Raw genomic sequence first — 18641 nt, forward strand, 5'->3', positions numbered from 1 at the left:
CCATTGCATATAGAATTTTTTTTACTGATTAGCTGTGGTATTAGATATTCAATTCGTAAATCCTAATTTGACTCTATCATTTTTACTTCACTCGAAAAATGCCTACACTACCATCTAAAATTTATTGAAAAAAATGGGGTACAACATTAAAAAGTCTCACATTTAACTATGAAAATTAGTTACGCCTTGATTAAATATAAAGCAACGAAACGCGTATAAGTAATCAGCTCTTATTTTGAAAAGGAGTCATAAAATTATCATCGCGAGTTCGTCCGGTATAGTAAGTACCACTACCTCACAAGTCACAGGATACAAACGGGAACCGTTAAAAAATGTATAATGCTACCTATCAAGGACTAAAAACTAAATTCGCTTGTATTCGTTTATCTTTTCTTATATTAATATATTATCTATAATCATAAGGAAATAGCAAGCTTTCTCATTTTATTTAAATATTAATATCATAAGTTGGTGTTTTTTCATAAGTCAAGTCTGAGTTCAAACTGCGACCTCTCATGGTGAAAAATTAGTACACATATCAATAATTGCAAAGCTCTCTTTTAAAAACATACGTAAATAATTTATTTAAAAAAAATCGAAATATCCCAATATAATAGATACTTTTGTAGAGGTCATTACCTATTTATAAATGATAGTCATCAATGATCTGCCCATTTATCAATAATATCTAATAATTACCTCCATGTATACTCAGAGGACTTTTATATTATAATCAGATCATTACGCTGAAGAATTATTGGGAATGTGAGAGTACAAATACTTATAAGGTATTTCAACTTCTACAACAACTTACCAAGTTTGGACTCAATGCTATCACTTCAGGAATTCAAAGAATTTACTACTTTATTCCTCAGCCGGTAATTACAATGTAACAGTTACAAAGAGAAACTAGTAAAGTACCTCGGTACCTACTTATTGCAGTTATTCAGAAGTTCAATTTAATCAGTGATGCTCAATATATTTTTTAAATTAATGATGGTATAAATAATATTGTTAAAAATGTATAACTGTGGTCTTTATTCTGTAAACATGGACAGGTTTGAAAACTTATATCTACCTGTTTAAAAATTAAAATTAATTTAAATTAGAAAAACTTTTATTACAAGTTTTGGAGATCATTATAATTTAATGTTCACGTATTACCCAACAGTAGGTTATGTTTAAGTTTATTCTTTAAATCTATTGTTTGTGTTGTAAAAAATTAAAAAGGTGTTTGTGCTTTCAATGTGATCATGGCTACGTAAATAACCTATATAATTAACATTGATTAATTAATTATTCATAACACAATTAAAACGTTGCATATGCGACACAAATTAAACTTAATAATCAATATATATTCAAAATATGAACTCTTCTAAAACCCATTTTATTATAAATACAGTAAACTAGTTTAAACTATAAAAATTCAATAAATTAAAAATTTTATTAATAACGGATTACCAAAACATCTTTCTACATAACCAGTAGCGACACATTTTCAACAACGTGACCAATTTATCTTTAAATAATATACACTGATGCTTCTGTTAGGAAAGCACAAACTGTCCAGGAACAAAACGGTCAATGAAAGCGAAAGTTATTCAAATATGTGAATAAGTAATTGATACAGTGTATACGAGTACATTGTCACATATACGTGTAACTGCGACCGTGACACAAGACGTGCGACCCCGGATCAAAGCGAGACTGTTACTTAATAATGAGGGTTGTCACTGTGGACTTTTATTTGTAGTATTTGTCCACTGTTTACACAAAGAAAGCTAACGAATATTTCACTTTTTACTGATACTGATTATGTTTCTAACTTGCTAGTGAGCATACATAAACAAAACAAACTTCGAAAAAAAAAATTATACACTCAAAAAATACAGTGAAATAAATACTTACAATTTTATACATATACAAAACTATATGGTTATATGAAATTATTAACATAATTTATTGCATCCTTGTTCTAGTACCAATGCACCGACCAATATACCTACCATACTGTTTATACTTTACTTATTGATGGCAACCCTACGTTCTTTAAGTAATCCATACGTTTGACATTGCCGATTTCCAATCCAAAACGTAACACTAAAATATCGTGAACCTTTTTAATTCTTTACTTTTTGTTTATGTTGGTGCCTTTTTACAGGTGAAACCTACGTAACACCTACCTACCTTTCGAACAATAAAAACAAACGATACAAAAAACTTTATGAACGATGGCACCTATAAAAGCTTAAAAAAGCTGTGGCACAGGTGCCAACGCCCACCTCCATACATTAGAAGTTCCAGTGACTAACATTTAGACATTAACAATTCCAAAAGAAAAACACAAGAAAACAATAAGTAAGACGATTACACAAATTTAAAAAGACATAAATTATTTTAGTCGAATGATGATTGTTTAACAACAGCCCGAGATAAAATCACAGCTAAGGATGCATATTCTGTCCCCAATGACCTTTATTAGGGTTTTTGTCCGAAGCGACTCAAAGAATAAGCTATAAAAAGAATGCATTAATCATATGTGATGTTATATTTAGAAGCCAAATAAATTATGGTCCGGGATACATCGCCCATTTTTGCAAGTGATTACTATCAAGCTAATTTTTCGTGAGTAGCTTTATTTTGATGAGATGCCCAATAATTTCATATACAAAACTCTCGATTGTGGTAGCTACCAGAGGAAACAAGGATAAAATATTTTGATTTGATGGTTCTCAAATATTTATTACGCAATTTGTAGGAACCACAATCGAGAGTTTTGTACATGAAATTATTGGGCATCTCATCAAAATAAAGCTACTCACGAAAAATTAGCTTGATAGTAATCACTTGCAAAAATGGGCGATGTATCCCGGACTATTAGGTTCCTTTAAAATATTTTGAGTTTATGCTTCAAACAAGTACTGTAATATGCTGTAATGTTATGCCACAAACTGTTGCAATTTGAAACAACTCACTAGGATTTAACTGAAAGTTCTTTGGTGACTCAATTTATAAATATGCAAGCCATACACGGATGTGACGTTGGGCATCGAATCTCTGAGACTTTCCTTCGCACTTTGAGTCAAAATGGATGACGTACATTTCTGAGTATATAGATGCATGATTTAAATTGTTAGTTACCTTTCTAACTTTGCGAAACAATGTTAGATATAAAATAAAATAACAGAATATTGAGGGCAAATTAACGCGAAATATGACGCACTATCTCTACATATTTTGAACATTTGAACACGAAATGTTTATTAAAAGTAAACAAGTTGTTTATTGTATAAATTTATTCATAGAGCGCAAAAAAGTTATGATATCTTCACGATAAGTACATAATTCTATATTGTGTATTTTTCTTATGTAGACATAGGTTCATAAGGAAAGTATCAGAAAATTAGAATTTTACTAAACAGGCCGTGATAGAAGAACCTTAATTGTGACCTAGCTTTGAATGTCTAACATGAATAATTTCAAGATCTTTTTTACAATACTGGACACTAGAATTGAGGTCAATTTATGATCTAATTACGATCGATTATTGACGATTATTGAATTCTCATTACCTAATCCTTTATTGGGTCTGAAAACGCGATGATTCTTCTGAATATTTATTTGTCTTTATAGTGTTTAAACAAAGAACTTATCATTTCTATTCTATTTTTATTTAATATTGATTAAAAACCGTACATACTTCATAACCTAAAATTTTATAATATGAAATTGGACCTAAAACGCATATTGAATCGAATCGAGCGTCGAACAAAACAAACGGTCATGTTATTCATACAAGAGCCTAATGAAGATTATTATCTATAAGGCTTATAGTTAATAATCTTATATTATTTTTCTAAATAATACATATTTTATGTACTTATGAATTATGATGATGCAAAAGAGTTTCTAGAAAATCTCTGCAGTTGCATAAATGAATGTTTTAGTTTGAAACTTATTTTTGTACAATTTACATAATATTTAAATGGAAATGTTATTTCTTGCCTTTGTATACTTTGTAACAAGAGTCTATCTTTGTTATCGAGTTTCCTGCCAATTCTTCTCGTAGGTATGGTATAATCAGATTATCACTTCAAATCAGTGTTATGCAAAAATAAGGCTTTATATATGAAAAACCTTGTGTATATTAAAATAACACTTTTTACTTGAACACTAGATAGCCCGATGAACTTCGTATCGCCTACGTACATCTGTGAAAAACATTTTCCTTTACTTAAGTATCTATTATTTATTTATATTTCTCAAATTTTCCTTTATTATCATCACTTCACTTCATAGTATAAAACAAAGTCGCTTTCTGTGTCCTTATATCTTTAAAACTACGCACGGATTTTGATGCCGTTTTTTTAAATAGTTAGAGTGATTCTCGAGGAAGGTTTTAGAATATAATTTATTAGGTTTTTACCAAGCGGGCGAAGCCGCGGGCGGAAAGCTAGACTCTAGTAAGTATGTAATAATCTAACAGCAATTGATTTTATATACGTAGTTGATTAATTATGAACCATTTAACAATTATTATAAATTAAAATTATTGGACGGCGTCTCAGGGCGTCTCCTAGGAAAATCTTACAAATAACATGTTTGACATCACATGACCCTTTTAACCGAATCATGTGATTCTAAAATGTTTCAAATGCTAATCAAATCTTTTGAATTTAATTTCTACAAATAAATTTTCTGGACTGGTTTTTGAGACGAGTTATTTCTCGGCTTTAGGCAATCAGAGGTGTTAATTTATAGATTAACAGCATTTGCATTCCTGTGTGCTCAGTTTGAAAATACACACGTCAAAATAACTGTGATTTGGAAACAAAAATTGTGAAATTTTTAACTAGTTTTAATAAGTTTATTTTTAAGTTATTTGATCTAAGCAAAGAATTTTAGCTCATTGGTAAAAATTTGCGTCGTGTCTTCAAAATAACTCAAATGCAATCAGGTAGACATAAACACAAAATCAACTCATTGTGGACATTATCCAAACAGCACTTATATAAGCTAAAACGAAAACTACGTAAACTCATATTGCGCAACACAATGTAGCACGCGGGTTTCCCAATCCCGATCATCATTTTCCGGATCTTCGGAACAACAACATAGCTGTAAAAGGATAGCTAATGAGTCCAAGACGTGGGTGTTACATACGAAGTGGGGATAAGTAGTGGCCAGGACATCGGCACAATCCGCCGCAGTGGGTTTTCTGAAGGCTGCGGCACGAGCCGCATGCCAACACCGGCGGTGACCTCGTGCGACCCTATTAATACTACAAACGACTTGGACGGAACATAGTAGCCACGGATCAATCATGAAGCTGATTTGCGCGTGCCTCTGCCTCTCGGTCGCGGCGGGATTGGCCCGGGCCGCCCCGGCCAACGGTTTCGTGTTCCCAGACGAGCGGCGGGAAAGAAAATTGGAGCCTATCATCACTCCACCGGTTTTACCGGTTCTGGAGCATTTGGAACGAGATCCCACTACATTGGGAATAAGTGATAGAGCGAATCAAGTGAAACCGAAGTTCGGGGGAGGTTTTAACGTGAGGCCGACAGGGAATGGAGGGCTATCAGCTAGTATTAGCAGCAGTGCTAGTGGTGCTGGGTTGAGTCATTCAGCCTCACAGTCATTTTCATTTGGATTTAATGAAGGTTTCAGTACTTCGCATTCAGCCAGCCAATCGTCATCTTTTAATGGATTTGGAAGGTATAATATTTTGATAAACTATATTTTGATAAATATAAAGATATTAATATCAACTAAACTTAGAGAAATTGCTCTAGGTATAATTAATATTCTCCATAACGTTTCTTATGCATACATACCTACTATAGAAAGCAATTATAGGTCAGATGTTATAAAATAATATATCAGTATACCGAACTAGATAATTAAAAAAAATATAAGGTCTCTTACATTTTTATAATCAATATAAAAACATAAATATCATATTATGCATTCAAGAGCACGTCTAATACAAAATTTTAAACTTTCAGCGGATTCAGCGGCAGCCAGGCGAGCAGCCAAGCTGCATCCTTCAGCGGCGCAGGCGCTTCAGTATCCGGCGCATCATCCTCAGCGGCTTCCCTGGGAGGCTTCGCGGGTGGTAGTCAAAGTGCTTCATCTGCTTTTGGTTTTAACTCATTAAATGGCTTCCAGTCAGAGGTGAGTTTCATGTACTAATGTTACAGTTCCCATAAATCTTAAATCACGCTGTAACATTTTCAGAGAAAAATGTTGCTTTTTTGTTGATTTACATATTATATAAAAAATGAGATAAAAGAAAGCTGCATGATACAATTACGGCAATGAAGAAAAATAATAAGTTACTCTTATTTTTAACAAAAAGCGTTTTGTTCCTGAGATACCTAGTAGAAAAATGATCCATATAAAATATGAAAATAACTCTCTTCCTAACTTCCATTGTCATGCTACTAAAAAAAATATACAGGCAATTAATAATGCGATCTTTATTCAAAATCTATTTTTACATTTAAGTGTAGGTGTGTTACATATAAAAATATCGAGGAAGTATAAAAATATTCGAATACAATTCTACATCAATCCATTCATAATGAGATACATTCAGCAATGTTTTATCTTATTTGCCTACATCAAGGACTTTATATGTTAATCAGGATCTGACGACAAATACACGGAAGTAACCTTTCTTTCTGTCGATCACAACCGGCTTTAATCTGTCAACTTTTATAAACCTGCTGCGACAGTGTCGTGTGCTAAATGTAACAAAATAACTGAAGACTGCATTAAATTCCGTGCGGTAGTTTTTGCGTACCTAATGACAGATGTGTGTATAAACATATCGGCGGATTAAATGATTAGTTTTCTAAAAATATATTTTTTAACTTGTTTTACTATAATTAAAACCAAACTCAGGTTCTTTTTCCAATATCTATGTATCGGTATCCGGTATGTATTCTGTCCCAATTCTTCGTTCTTATGGACAGAAAACGTAAACATGTACCTACCACGAGCAAAGTCGGGGCGGACCGCTAGTAAATAATATACTGCGGCTGTATACATCGAAAACAATCAGTTATAAAGATTGCCTTAAATAGATGGTTAATAGGATCTGCTTCCTAGTAATATTCTAAATCGGTTAGTTTTTGTACGTGTAAGGAGGTATTGTTTGTTGCTCTTTAAAAAACTATGGACGTGATCAATAATAATTGTGATTTGCATAATGAATTTTATATGACAATCATATAAAATTCATTTCGTATGGTAAATACGCGCGTGCATTGTCAAAGCCTACATCGTTTGTACCAGTCGAAGTAATTGTAGAGTTTTGAATAGCTAAATCTCACTTCTTATGGTTAGGGAGCCAGGAGCAGATTTTATGACCAAGTTCCTCTCAAGCGGTAATTAGTAAAATGCATCAGAGTATAGTATTATAAAGCCTCGTGAACGTCAGCTGGAGCTCGGTTGGGGGGATGAGCGGCTGTAGCCTCCCACGCACGTAGGAAAAAAAAATACATTCATTCATTTCCTCTCAGCTAAAAATTTGTCAAATTGTAGCTAACCCAATATCTCAACGAAAAAAAATAATCAGCTGGTTACAGCATGGTGTATTATACGTCAGCTGGTGGCTCGAACATGAAAAAAAAAATATTATTTTCCGTGATTTCCTCTCAAACAAAAATTTACCTGATGATAGCTTATATGTAACTGTGGATAAATATATAAGTCAGCTGGCTGTATCTTGGTGGAAAAACCGTCAGCTGATACTTTGAAACTTATTACATAGGAGTTAGACAGAAGCATCTATTGCCAATTTATATGCATCAGCTGACTAGATTTTCCTCAACTTATTGCTAGCTGATTCTTTTATTTATCGCATCAATATATTTTTAACACTCTCACTCACAAATTTTCATCTGAGAGGAAATGACGATATCTTTATGGAGTTTCTTGCCGGTTCTTCTCCATAGATACTGCTTTCCGAATCGGTGGTAAATTTAAAGAATGTAATGACGATTCAAAAGTGCTTCTGGAAGAAGTCTAATTGAATAAATAAATGTTTGAGTTTGAGTTTGAGTTTAATTATTCGACATTACGCTTCAATATAAGAGTTGAGTTGAAATAAACATTCAGTATCAATATTTTTGAAACGAATAAGTATGTAATCAAATAATTTTATATATTTAAATAATTAAATAATCAATTAGCAATAAATGAACTAGTTACTCGATAAATAATATTTATTATATAAACTTGATAAAAAATTATAATGAGATTTATTCGTTTTCGCTCTGACAACCCTCCATGGGTTTTTATCTTCCATATATTCCTTAATGCTGTAATAGGATCTCTGAACTCATACGTTTTTTACATAATTTTTAAATTTAGCACTACTAAACTCTTTAATACTATGAGGAATTCTGTTGTAAAAAAGTATACCTTGGCCCATAAATTAATTTTTAACTTTAGCTAACCGGTAAAATGGCATTTCAATTTTATTTCTGTTCCTTGTGCCATAACGGTGTCTTATCTCCTACTCTTGTGTGTAAGTCTGCGTTTTTGTGTACATATAAAATATTATTAAATATATACTGTGATGGTACAGTGAGGATACCAGTATTCTTAAAGAGATCTCTTAGTGAGCCCCTAGCACGTAAATTATAATATATAGAGCGTATGGCTCTTTTCTGTAATATAAATATAGTTTCTATATCTGCAGCCCTGCCCCATAGCAGAATTCCATACGACATAATGCTATGAAAGTAGCTAAAATAAACCAATCTAGCCGTGTCTTCATCGGTGAGATGCCTTATTCTTCGAACTGCATATGCAGCTGAACTAAGCTTAGCAGCGGTGGTGGCAACATGGGCCCCCCATTGTAGCTTCTCATCTAGTGTCAAACCAATCACAAGAAAAACAGTGGAATCCACAGGGTATAATACCTCCCCGTTTAAAATAATATCCCTTTTCACCTTTTTTACATTTGGAAGGATAAATTCTACACAATTTGTTTTTTTTTTTTGCATTTAATAATAAATTATTAGCAGTGAACCAATTGGATATGCGTAAAAGAGCAGAGTTTATTATATTGTTTTTTTTATCGAGTAACTAGTTCATTTATTGCTAATTGATTATTTAATTATTTAAATATATAAAATTATTTGATTACATACTTATTCGTTTCAAAAATATTGATACTGAATGTTTATTTCAACTCAACTCTTATATTGAAGTGTAATGTCGAATAATTAAAGATATCGTCATTTCCTCTCAGATGAAAATTTGTGAGTGAGAGTGTTAAAAATATATTGATGCGATAAATAAAAGAATCAGCTAGCAATAAGTTGAGGAAAATCTAGTCAGCTGATGCATATAAATTGGCAATAGATGCTTCTGTCTAACTCCTATGTAATAAGTTTCAAAGTATCAGCTGACGGTTTTTCCACCAAGATACAGCCAGCTGACTTATATATTTATCCACAGTTACATATAAGCTATCATCAGGTAAATTTTTGTTTGAGAGGAAATCACGGAAAATAATATTTTTTTTTTCATGTTCGAGCCACCAGCTGACGTATAATACACCATGCTGTAACCAGCTGATTATTTTTTTTCGTTGAGATATTGGGTTAGCTACAATTTGACAAATTTTTAGCTGAGAGGAAATGAATGAATGTATTTTTTTTTCCTACGTGCGTGGGAGGCTACAACCGCTCACCCCCCCAACCGAGCGCCAGCTGACGTTCACGAGGCTTTATAATACTATACTCTGATGCTTCTGACGAATTATCTCTTGAGAGGAAATAATGAACCCAATTTGCACCTGGCTCCCTAACTATTAAGTTGATTTTCTTAATAACAATCAATTAAACTGACTTCTGAATGTTCGAAAAATAATTTAATCTCTCATTAAATATACAAAGATCGATAATTTATATGAAAGCATTAAAAATCAAATCTATGCCATAATGCACGCTGACTCTCCATAGAGCCTAATATCATTGACGATTTACTATTCGTCAATGCAAAGCCAGGTATAATATAATATATAACCGTGTGACCACAACACAAGAATTTGTTTTATTATAACACTATCCACTAACATTTTTATATCTAATTCCAGCCTACCTTCGGTGAAGGTCTCTTCGACATCCGACAGCGAGGGCCACCCCTCCTCACCTTCCAAGACTTTATTGGTGGACGAGGAGCCAGCGCTGCTGCATTCAAAACGAAACCCGGCCCGAAAAGAAACAGAGACGATTTCTTCGCTGTATTAGTATCTAATTAGTTTCATAACAATCCTATAGAAGAATTTATTGATAAAGTAACATAATTTAAAGGTATAATAAATAGCTAAGCAAGCCACACAATTCTACAGATTTAGCCAAAAATATTTATTTCAATTGCATTTGGAACAAAGACTATAGTTAAATTAGAGCTCGTATAAAATGATATGGAATGCGAAACTGCTAATCTAGTGCTAATCGATGCTAAAACGAATTGCAATTCCTTATTCCTACCGTCATCTTAGCATTACCCAAAAAAATAGTACAGTGGCCAAAATATATGCTAGAAAAAATGCATAAGCAACGCTTTCTTTTGTTTTCCAAAACAATAAGTCTAGACGCAAACTGTCCCAACAAGGTTGCAATTTATTTGAATGCTATGACGTCATTAACTGTAATATTATATGGGACAATGTAACATTTTCCTGTGATGATATGCACAACGATATACCAAGTAAATATTTATAATACTCAGAATATTTGTATAGAAATTCATCAAGTCAAGTTCGTAGCGTGCAACGAACATAAAATATATTTCAACTTCTTTTTTTAATGTAAGTTCAGCGAATGAAATTCAGTAAGTAAATAATCTTTGTAAAAATAACTGTTTTTGCATTAGATGACTTATCTGTTTTTTCGTAAAAATTGTATTAATTATCCAATAAGAAACTATATTCATTCACGTTTAGCTATAACTTATAAGTAAGTTTAGAAAATATACAATTAAATAATTCTTGTATATTTTCTTTACTTCAAAGTTCAATATCTAGTTGAAGAACGAGAGCATGATTTTTAATACAAAACAATGAATTTGTTTACCTACTTGTTGTGTGTGATGACTGAAAATTTATTTATTAAATAAAAAATGTAGTTTAGAATAAACATAATAAAAAGAATATCCGAAAATGTTTTGTATTTTATTGAATATTATAAATTATGAACCTATTATGTTGTGATCGACAACCGCGATCACTTTTGAGTCATTTGTATACTTTTTACACTTAAGGCTACATATATACAGACGGGTAGGTATAAGTACTAAAAGTCTGAGAACCACAAAAAAATATTTAGCCTTTACGAACTTGTTTGAACCAAAGTCATAACAAAAATCAGCAGTGGTAGTAACGATGACAATATAATCTACACCGATTTTAGTAAGGCTTTTGCCATGGTGAATCACCATCTGCTCATGAAAAAATTTAGAGAATCTTTCCGAACAAGTTTTTCCGAACAAGTCGTTACTTACTTTCTAAAAAGAATTGTTGGTTGTAGTTTTGAGAAATTCGTATCTTAGTATCTACTTCTCGGGAGTTGATTCAAAATTTCAGAATTCTAAAGAATATTATCATTTATCGGAGTACTCCAAGGCTCCTTTTTAGGACCGTTATTGTTTGTGCATTATTTATAAACGACATTACGGATGATAACATTATGAATTGAGATTCTCACGACAAAAAAATTCTACACTATGCAATAAATTGTGTATCACTTTAGTGTAAGCGTGCCCTAATGAAAGAAAATTCAGCAGCCAACGAGTGTTTAATTTAAGTATTAAAGATTTTTATCTAGAAGTATTATTATAAGATTTGTAGAGTTGTATTTGTGAAATGATCTCGTTTAATCTTTCAAAAGTCTTCAAATTATTATCCAAGGCTAAGCGAATATAGCTAACTCCAATTAAATATTTAAGAATATTGACATTATAGAAGCATTATAGTAATGAATTCGTATGTTTCATTTTAAGTATATGTTTCTACGTTCTTTAACGTAATTTTGGAGACTCTCCCGCGGTCTACAAGAATTCGACTATTTCCATTTTGGAACAGATTGTGTATGCTCTGAGTCAAATGCCTAAAGGGCCTTCTTCATAATGGTCATCGTTGGCCCATTCGACTTAATTTACTATCAACCGCTCTGACTTGAAACGGCTTTGCTATTAAATTCTAAATAGGCGCATTTTTTTAAACGTTCCTTCGAGGAATTAGACAAGTCTTTTTCTTCCTTCTTCAATTCTAGAATTCGATCATTGTAAATCTAGCTGGAACTTTATTTAATACGTATATCCATCATGGTATATCATACAATTTTCAAACAGCTTGAGTTGGTCTAGAATTTGTTACAAACTAGCGCAGCATTTTTTCGGAAAATTGTTCTAAATTCTAGGATAATATTAAGAACGATAATATTAAGAACTTGTAAATTTGATAACGTATTAATCCACCACTGTAATATTAAAATTTGGCAGTAGAACGTACAAATACAAATAACACAGTGCAAATTTTTACCCGCACACATTGGCAATTAAAATTAGCTAGGAGCTCTGCCAACTAGAGGACACAACGAATACGATTTTTTTTTCAAAATCATTCAGCTCTTTCTGTACATAAAAAAATTAGACAGACAAATAATTTTTGTGATTCTTGTTTATGGTGCATTTCCACATTCGTGTTTATTTGTTTATATTTATTTGTTCGCTATTCTCACACTGTTTACATAATTAATATTATTAATTACTAGCAATGCCCTGCGGTTTCACCCGCATAGATAGCGATATCGTTACAGTGAAAAGTCTACTATAGGTGGACTATAGGTTTAATTTTTAATCACATGAAAATCACCTTTACCCCGTCCCGCACTACGGCCTTTTTTTTTGTTTTAGTGGGGAAATGTTTCATATTCGGATTTACGTCGGATTCCTACCGACCAAAACCCCACTGTGTTCCGTCAAGACGCATATTGGAGCATACGGCACTACGGCCTGCTCAAACAGTATACCTACTATTTTCTGTAGATTGACACTTTTAAAAATTCGTTATATCTTTTGAATGGAATATCCAATTCTTTTCATTTAAAAAGTATTTTGCTGGTATTGAAACAGTCTATAATAAAACATCATTTAATGGGATAAGGATTAATATATGTGTATAGATAACATGGTTTGATTACTGTCGGCACTTGTATTTACTTTGAAAACGTAAAAAAGTTGTTGTAGTAACATAACTACTGAAGATGGACATATGGTATGAGGTATCGCGGACTTTCTTGTAGATATTGATCCATTCTATAATACCGTAGAACATTTTTTTGTTCTATCTTCAATAGATTCCGCAGCGCACGCGATGACAGAAGTTTTATTGAGGATTTTTTTACACCTTGGGTTACATTATTGCGTTTTTGGTAAGGATCTCTAATTTTTTTGAAAATGCAATATAGCCTATGTTGCTCAGTAAAGATGCAGCTTTCTAATGGTGAAAGAATTTTTGAAATCGGTCCAGTAGTTTTTGCGTGAAAACCATACATACATACATACATACATACATACATACTTACAAACTTTTCCTCTTTATAATATTAGTATAGATAATTATTATGCATGTTCTTTATTCGCCTCGCTAATACGAGTGTGTAAACCTACCTTAGACTTTACACGTAGACGTACATGATTTTTTAGTAAGTAGGGACATGGTAGGGAGTCCCTAGGTCCCTAGGTCCCCCCCCTAGGTCCCTACTAGGGACCTTTGACTCTTTATACTTTATAGTATGACACAAAATTTACAGGTATAAAAAAATCAGTGACAAATAAAAAAGAGCGTGTGTGCCGAGCACACGTGTCTGAAGTGAAACTTCTTTGGCAAGATTCAAAGATACCAAAATCGTCGCCTTACTCCATGACGTGACGTAATGCCATGCGCGACCCCAAAATTTTACGCTCCTTCAAAAAATATTAAATTTAGATAATAATATATTACATATAAAAGACACTAGTACATAAGATCGGATATGTGTAACGAGATTACATACCACTTGTATCACACAATTGTATTGCGGTTAACCGCATTTGATTAATATCTTTTGTATAAATAGGTTCATCCTTGAATGTAATCTACACAAGTGAAAAAACAGTTAGGTACTTAGATAAAAAAAATCATGACCGTTTATAAATATGATGCTTGAATTATTTTTTTTATGGATTAGAAAAAACTATTTATTCCAAATTTCCTTTTGTTTTTGAAAACGATATTATTTTTGTATATGTAATGGAAATATTATGTATTTCTGTATATCTGGCGGTATGTTACAAACATATTTGTTAAAGAGCTAGATCACTGATATAGCTTAGCAGGAAAAAAAATAGTATACCTGGCGTAGTAACTATTTTATAATTTTTGGTATAACGTACAAGACATAGTGTATCGAAAGACGATTTCCCTGACTAAGATTTGCATTGAGTCCAAGCTTGGCAGTGTCATATAAAATAGAAAAAATAACATGAAGAATGTCTTTTGCATTGGCGATAAATTTCGTGCGAAATTTATATTGTGCTATAATTGCATATATAAGTGCATTATAGTGCTATAATTATAGTGCTATATTTGAATATATAAGTGCATTATAGTGCTATAATGCGACTCTGATATGATTCTGATTTCGACATTTTTATGACGGTCTATTGTTGTCTTGATCGTCATATAAGCGGATCGATAGCCTCATTCAAGATCCTGGTCTTGCCCATGACTCATGCAAATATCCAACATATGGACCTGCTTACAAATTACATTTAAGTTGGAGTATATCCCAATACTAAGATAACTTCTGGTTGTGACCAAAATGGTAATGGAATTTAACGAATATAACACCTTCGAACTTTTTTGCAGTGCGCATCAGGCTACCAATAAATAAAAACTATATAGATAGATTTAATAACTGGTTACACTGGTCGATGAACACGTTTGCCTCAATGCCAAAGGTTATGAATCTTCATCGCACATATTTTAACAATTGTGTTATAATTTCATATTCGTATAATATGTGTAAGTATAGTAGAGTAGTGTTATTGTTTTTGAGACTTGAAATATATTCTTATCAAGGATCATCGTTCTTGAAATGATTATACCTAAATGGGGGAAACGTGTTTAGATCATATAGCTTCTGAAGTTGAGCAATTAAAACAATTTCGAAACTCATTAATATCCGAATATTTCATATTAACATGATGATATTGATATACTATAAACCGGTGATGGATTTGTGAATGAACTTGAAATTACTTATATTGGTCATTCCACTTTAAACAGTGTGCCAATTCTTTCGTGTCTCGTGTTGAATAAACAATGATTAAGTCTCACTTTTGTATAGTTTACATAATATACGTACAGTTAGCGAGTGCATTAAAAATAACAGCAAAATCAGGAACAATTTTTCCTGTGTCTGCGAAATTTAACGTGCAAACTACACCGACGCTAGATTTGGGCGAAAACTTAGAGGCTGCGTTTGCGTCGCTAACCTTACCAGAAGCTAAAACAGCAGAAATATTACCCAAAATAGCCACTGATCAAACAATTGAAACAGTTTACTTTACTCGGGAACCTCTGAATACAGTATCACTGACAGCGATGATAAATGAGGTTGAAGTGTTTTCAACAGCTGAAATAATAAAACCAACAGCTACTGAAGGCTTGCTTACCCCAATGGTAACGCAGGCAATCGTATAAACGTAAGTTCCTCACATCTTTACATATTTAAGTCGTTATTATCAAATGTAAAAATATAAAGAAACTAGCGGTCCGCCCCGGCTTCGCCCGTGGTACATATTTCGCAATAAAAGGTAGCCTATGTTCTTTCTCAGGGTCTAAAGATTGTCTGTGCCAAATTTCATCAAAATCGGTCCAGTAGTTTATGCGTGAAAACCATACATACCTACATACATACAAACCTTTCCTCTTTATAATATTAGTATCATAGATTAGTATAGATATATGTTTAGACATAATATTATGATAGCAATAAAAAATAAACAAACTTATTTGTGTCGCTAGATACGTGGATCTTTCTCTTAACTAGTTCTATGTTCTTAATACATCATTTTCTTTCATTTCAGTGTGAAGACTGCTTATATAAAGATCAACTGGAAATATCAACATATAGCCTCTACTATTTTCGACGTATTTTGTAACGATATCTTGACCTTTTATTAAAATAAAAAACTGGTTGATATATTCAATTGGTATGCAATTTCTCACGATATAAAACCCAGACCGTTTAAAATGATAATACAAAGATGTAATCAGATATTATATACCTCTGTAATTGAAAGATGTCTTTGTTTCATTCTTTAATTATACGGAAAATCATCATAGCATCACAATATCTCGGAACATAGGTAAAGCAAAGATAATTGTTTACATTAATCATACATGATATACTAAATATCAAAACAAGAAAGTAAAGTAATAAAAGTCAGATAAAAGTATTCTTACGGGGCCCAGGGATCTCCCAGGGATTACCCTGACTTCTTAAAGTAGTCCTAATTCCAGGATGGGAAAGTGATGGCGCTAGAAGATCTACATAGCTCTGTCCTTTTCCCACACTAGAAAGAGTACATAGTAGTATTGTTCAAGTCTCTTTATATAGAAACTTTTTTTATCATTTGACCTTTTTAGTCCGATATTTTATGTTTTTTAAATAATATGCATATTCTTAATCAAAACATTTTTGTGGGAAACCCCACTGAATGATACGTATACGATCATATAATAAAAAATCATTATTATTCCAATGAATGACAGTGAACATAAATTGTATTGGTGTAAACATCTACTTGAGATTTATGCTTGTAACGTTTTGATATTACCCGCGAGGTCAGACAACTACGCATTAAAATTTTCGATTGCAACTTTATAAAATGTTTGGTTTGATACCTAGTTTAGATTTTTTTAATTGCAATGCTGAATATTAGAAGTCATTTTCTTTATACACCTTAGGAAAGACAAATACTACAGTAATAGATGCTACGTGATCGTGACCGTGACTTGTGACGCGTGCTTCGAAGGGGTTCATTGGACTGAAATGGAAATATAAATTTATAATCTGTTATTTTTCCATATTTTTTATTATAACCCTTTATTTTTAAACTTAAATAACACGAGAGACCTCCTAAAATTGTTTTAAATATGAGATTAAAGGATCAATAAAAAGCGAAGATTGAATACTGCTTGGAGAGAATTTATTATAATAACCTATCTTATTTTCAAAAGGCAATAGAACGCTAATGCTTACTTAAATTATTCAAACTAAAAAAGTGCGTTTGTAAATGAAATTATTCAACACTGGTAGGTACCACTTCTACTTTTAGATGGCATCGGCGTATTACCTAGAAATTAGTCACATTTTATGGATAGGTAATATAGATTTTGGGTATCATTTAATCTATCACCAATTTAATTAGTTTTGTGTTTCTTAAATAATAGGGTTTGTCCTCAAAATAGTAGATCTGTCACCAAAATGTAGTCACCAAACAATGCAAAATCAGTTCCACAATAAATCACCTAAAATCCTGAGATATAAGGTCTAGTACCAAATAAATGTTTTTATATGTATTATAATAGGTGTGTCCTAATAAGTATTTAAGCAAACTAATTTAAAGAGATCACCAATAAATCATATTATGTTACTAGAAAGTTGCATTAAGTTCAAATAAAAAATTAGGGTTGTCATCATCGTTTCAACCAAAAGATTCTGCTACCTTACTAGACTCCCAAGGTTCTAAATTTCCACTGGTAGTATAAATTATATTTAAATTTAGCAGAGTAGTAAATAAAACAATTAAAGTCAAAATAATCAATATTTATTGTTTAAAATAATTACCACTGAACAATCAGCGCTGGTTTAAAATAGCTGGCTTATGGCTAGCAGAATAGAAGATAAAACACTTAATTAAAGTTAAAATAATCAATATTTATTCTTAATTTTTAAAGCGCGCCAATTTGTCTCCGCCCCTTTGATCATTTTTTCATTAAAATTATAAATTGATGTATTAAATTGGTAACGAATACTATTAATTTAATATCTGAACGAAATAAAATGTTACTACTGTATTGGTGACAAAATATCAAATAAAAAGGAGTCGCAGTCAGGGATCGATAATCGATTTATTTGGTGACAGATCTACCATTCTGAGCACAGAGCTATTATTTAAGTAACAAAACTGTTATTATAAGAACGAAGTTTATATTCATGTAATGCAATATAATTTTATTGGTTATCGATCTCTTATTTAACACATATATTAACATTAATTTGATAATTGATACCTGGGAACAATTTTTGTTTATCTGAGAACGAAAATATTTCGTGGTGATAGATCTATTTATTAGGTGATACAACTTGATGACAAATATAAATTTTGGTGATAGAAAATATAGTTCCCATAGATTTTTATTAGATCATATCAGATAATATTAATAGAGTACATGTGTATTTAAATACGTTCAATTGATTCTAATAATGAATTATTGAACATCAGCGAAGATAATGATCTCAGATAATGTAAGGACATATAGACCTCGGACTGCTCACAAATCG

General features: G+C 32.0%; 1 protein-coding gene across 1 annotated transcript; it reads left to right on the forward strand.

Moving 5' to 3' along the window:
• Positions 1 to 4791: 4791 nt before the first annotated feature.
• Positions 4792 to 11176, forward strand: LOC149487572 (uncharacterized). The gene is made up of 3 exons (XM_089696060.1): positions 4792 to 5718; positions 6009 to 6177; positions 10118 to 11176. The coding sequence occupies exons 1-3, from the start codon at positions 5327 to 5329 to the stop codon at positions 10280 to 10282; spliced, it is 726 nt and encodes a 241-aa protein (XP_089552186.1). The 5' UTR covers positions 4792 to 5326; the 3' UTR covers positions 10283 to 11176.
• The last annotated feature ends 7465 nt before the right edge of the window (positions 11177 to 18641 follow it).

This window comes from Colias philodice, chromosome 6 (genome assembly GCF_061535455.1).
Source record: "Colias philodice isolate Cphi_HAF_F1 chromosome 6, ilColPhil1 Martin Lab GWU primary, whole genome shotgun sequence".
Lineage (NCBI taxonomy): Eukaryota > Metazoa > Arthropoda > Insecta > Lepidoptera > Pieridae > Colias > Colias philodice.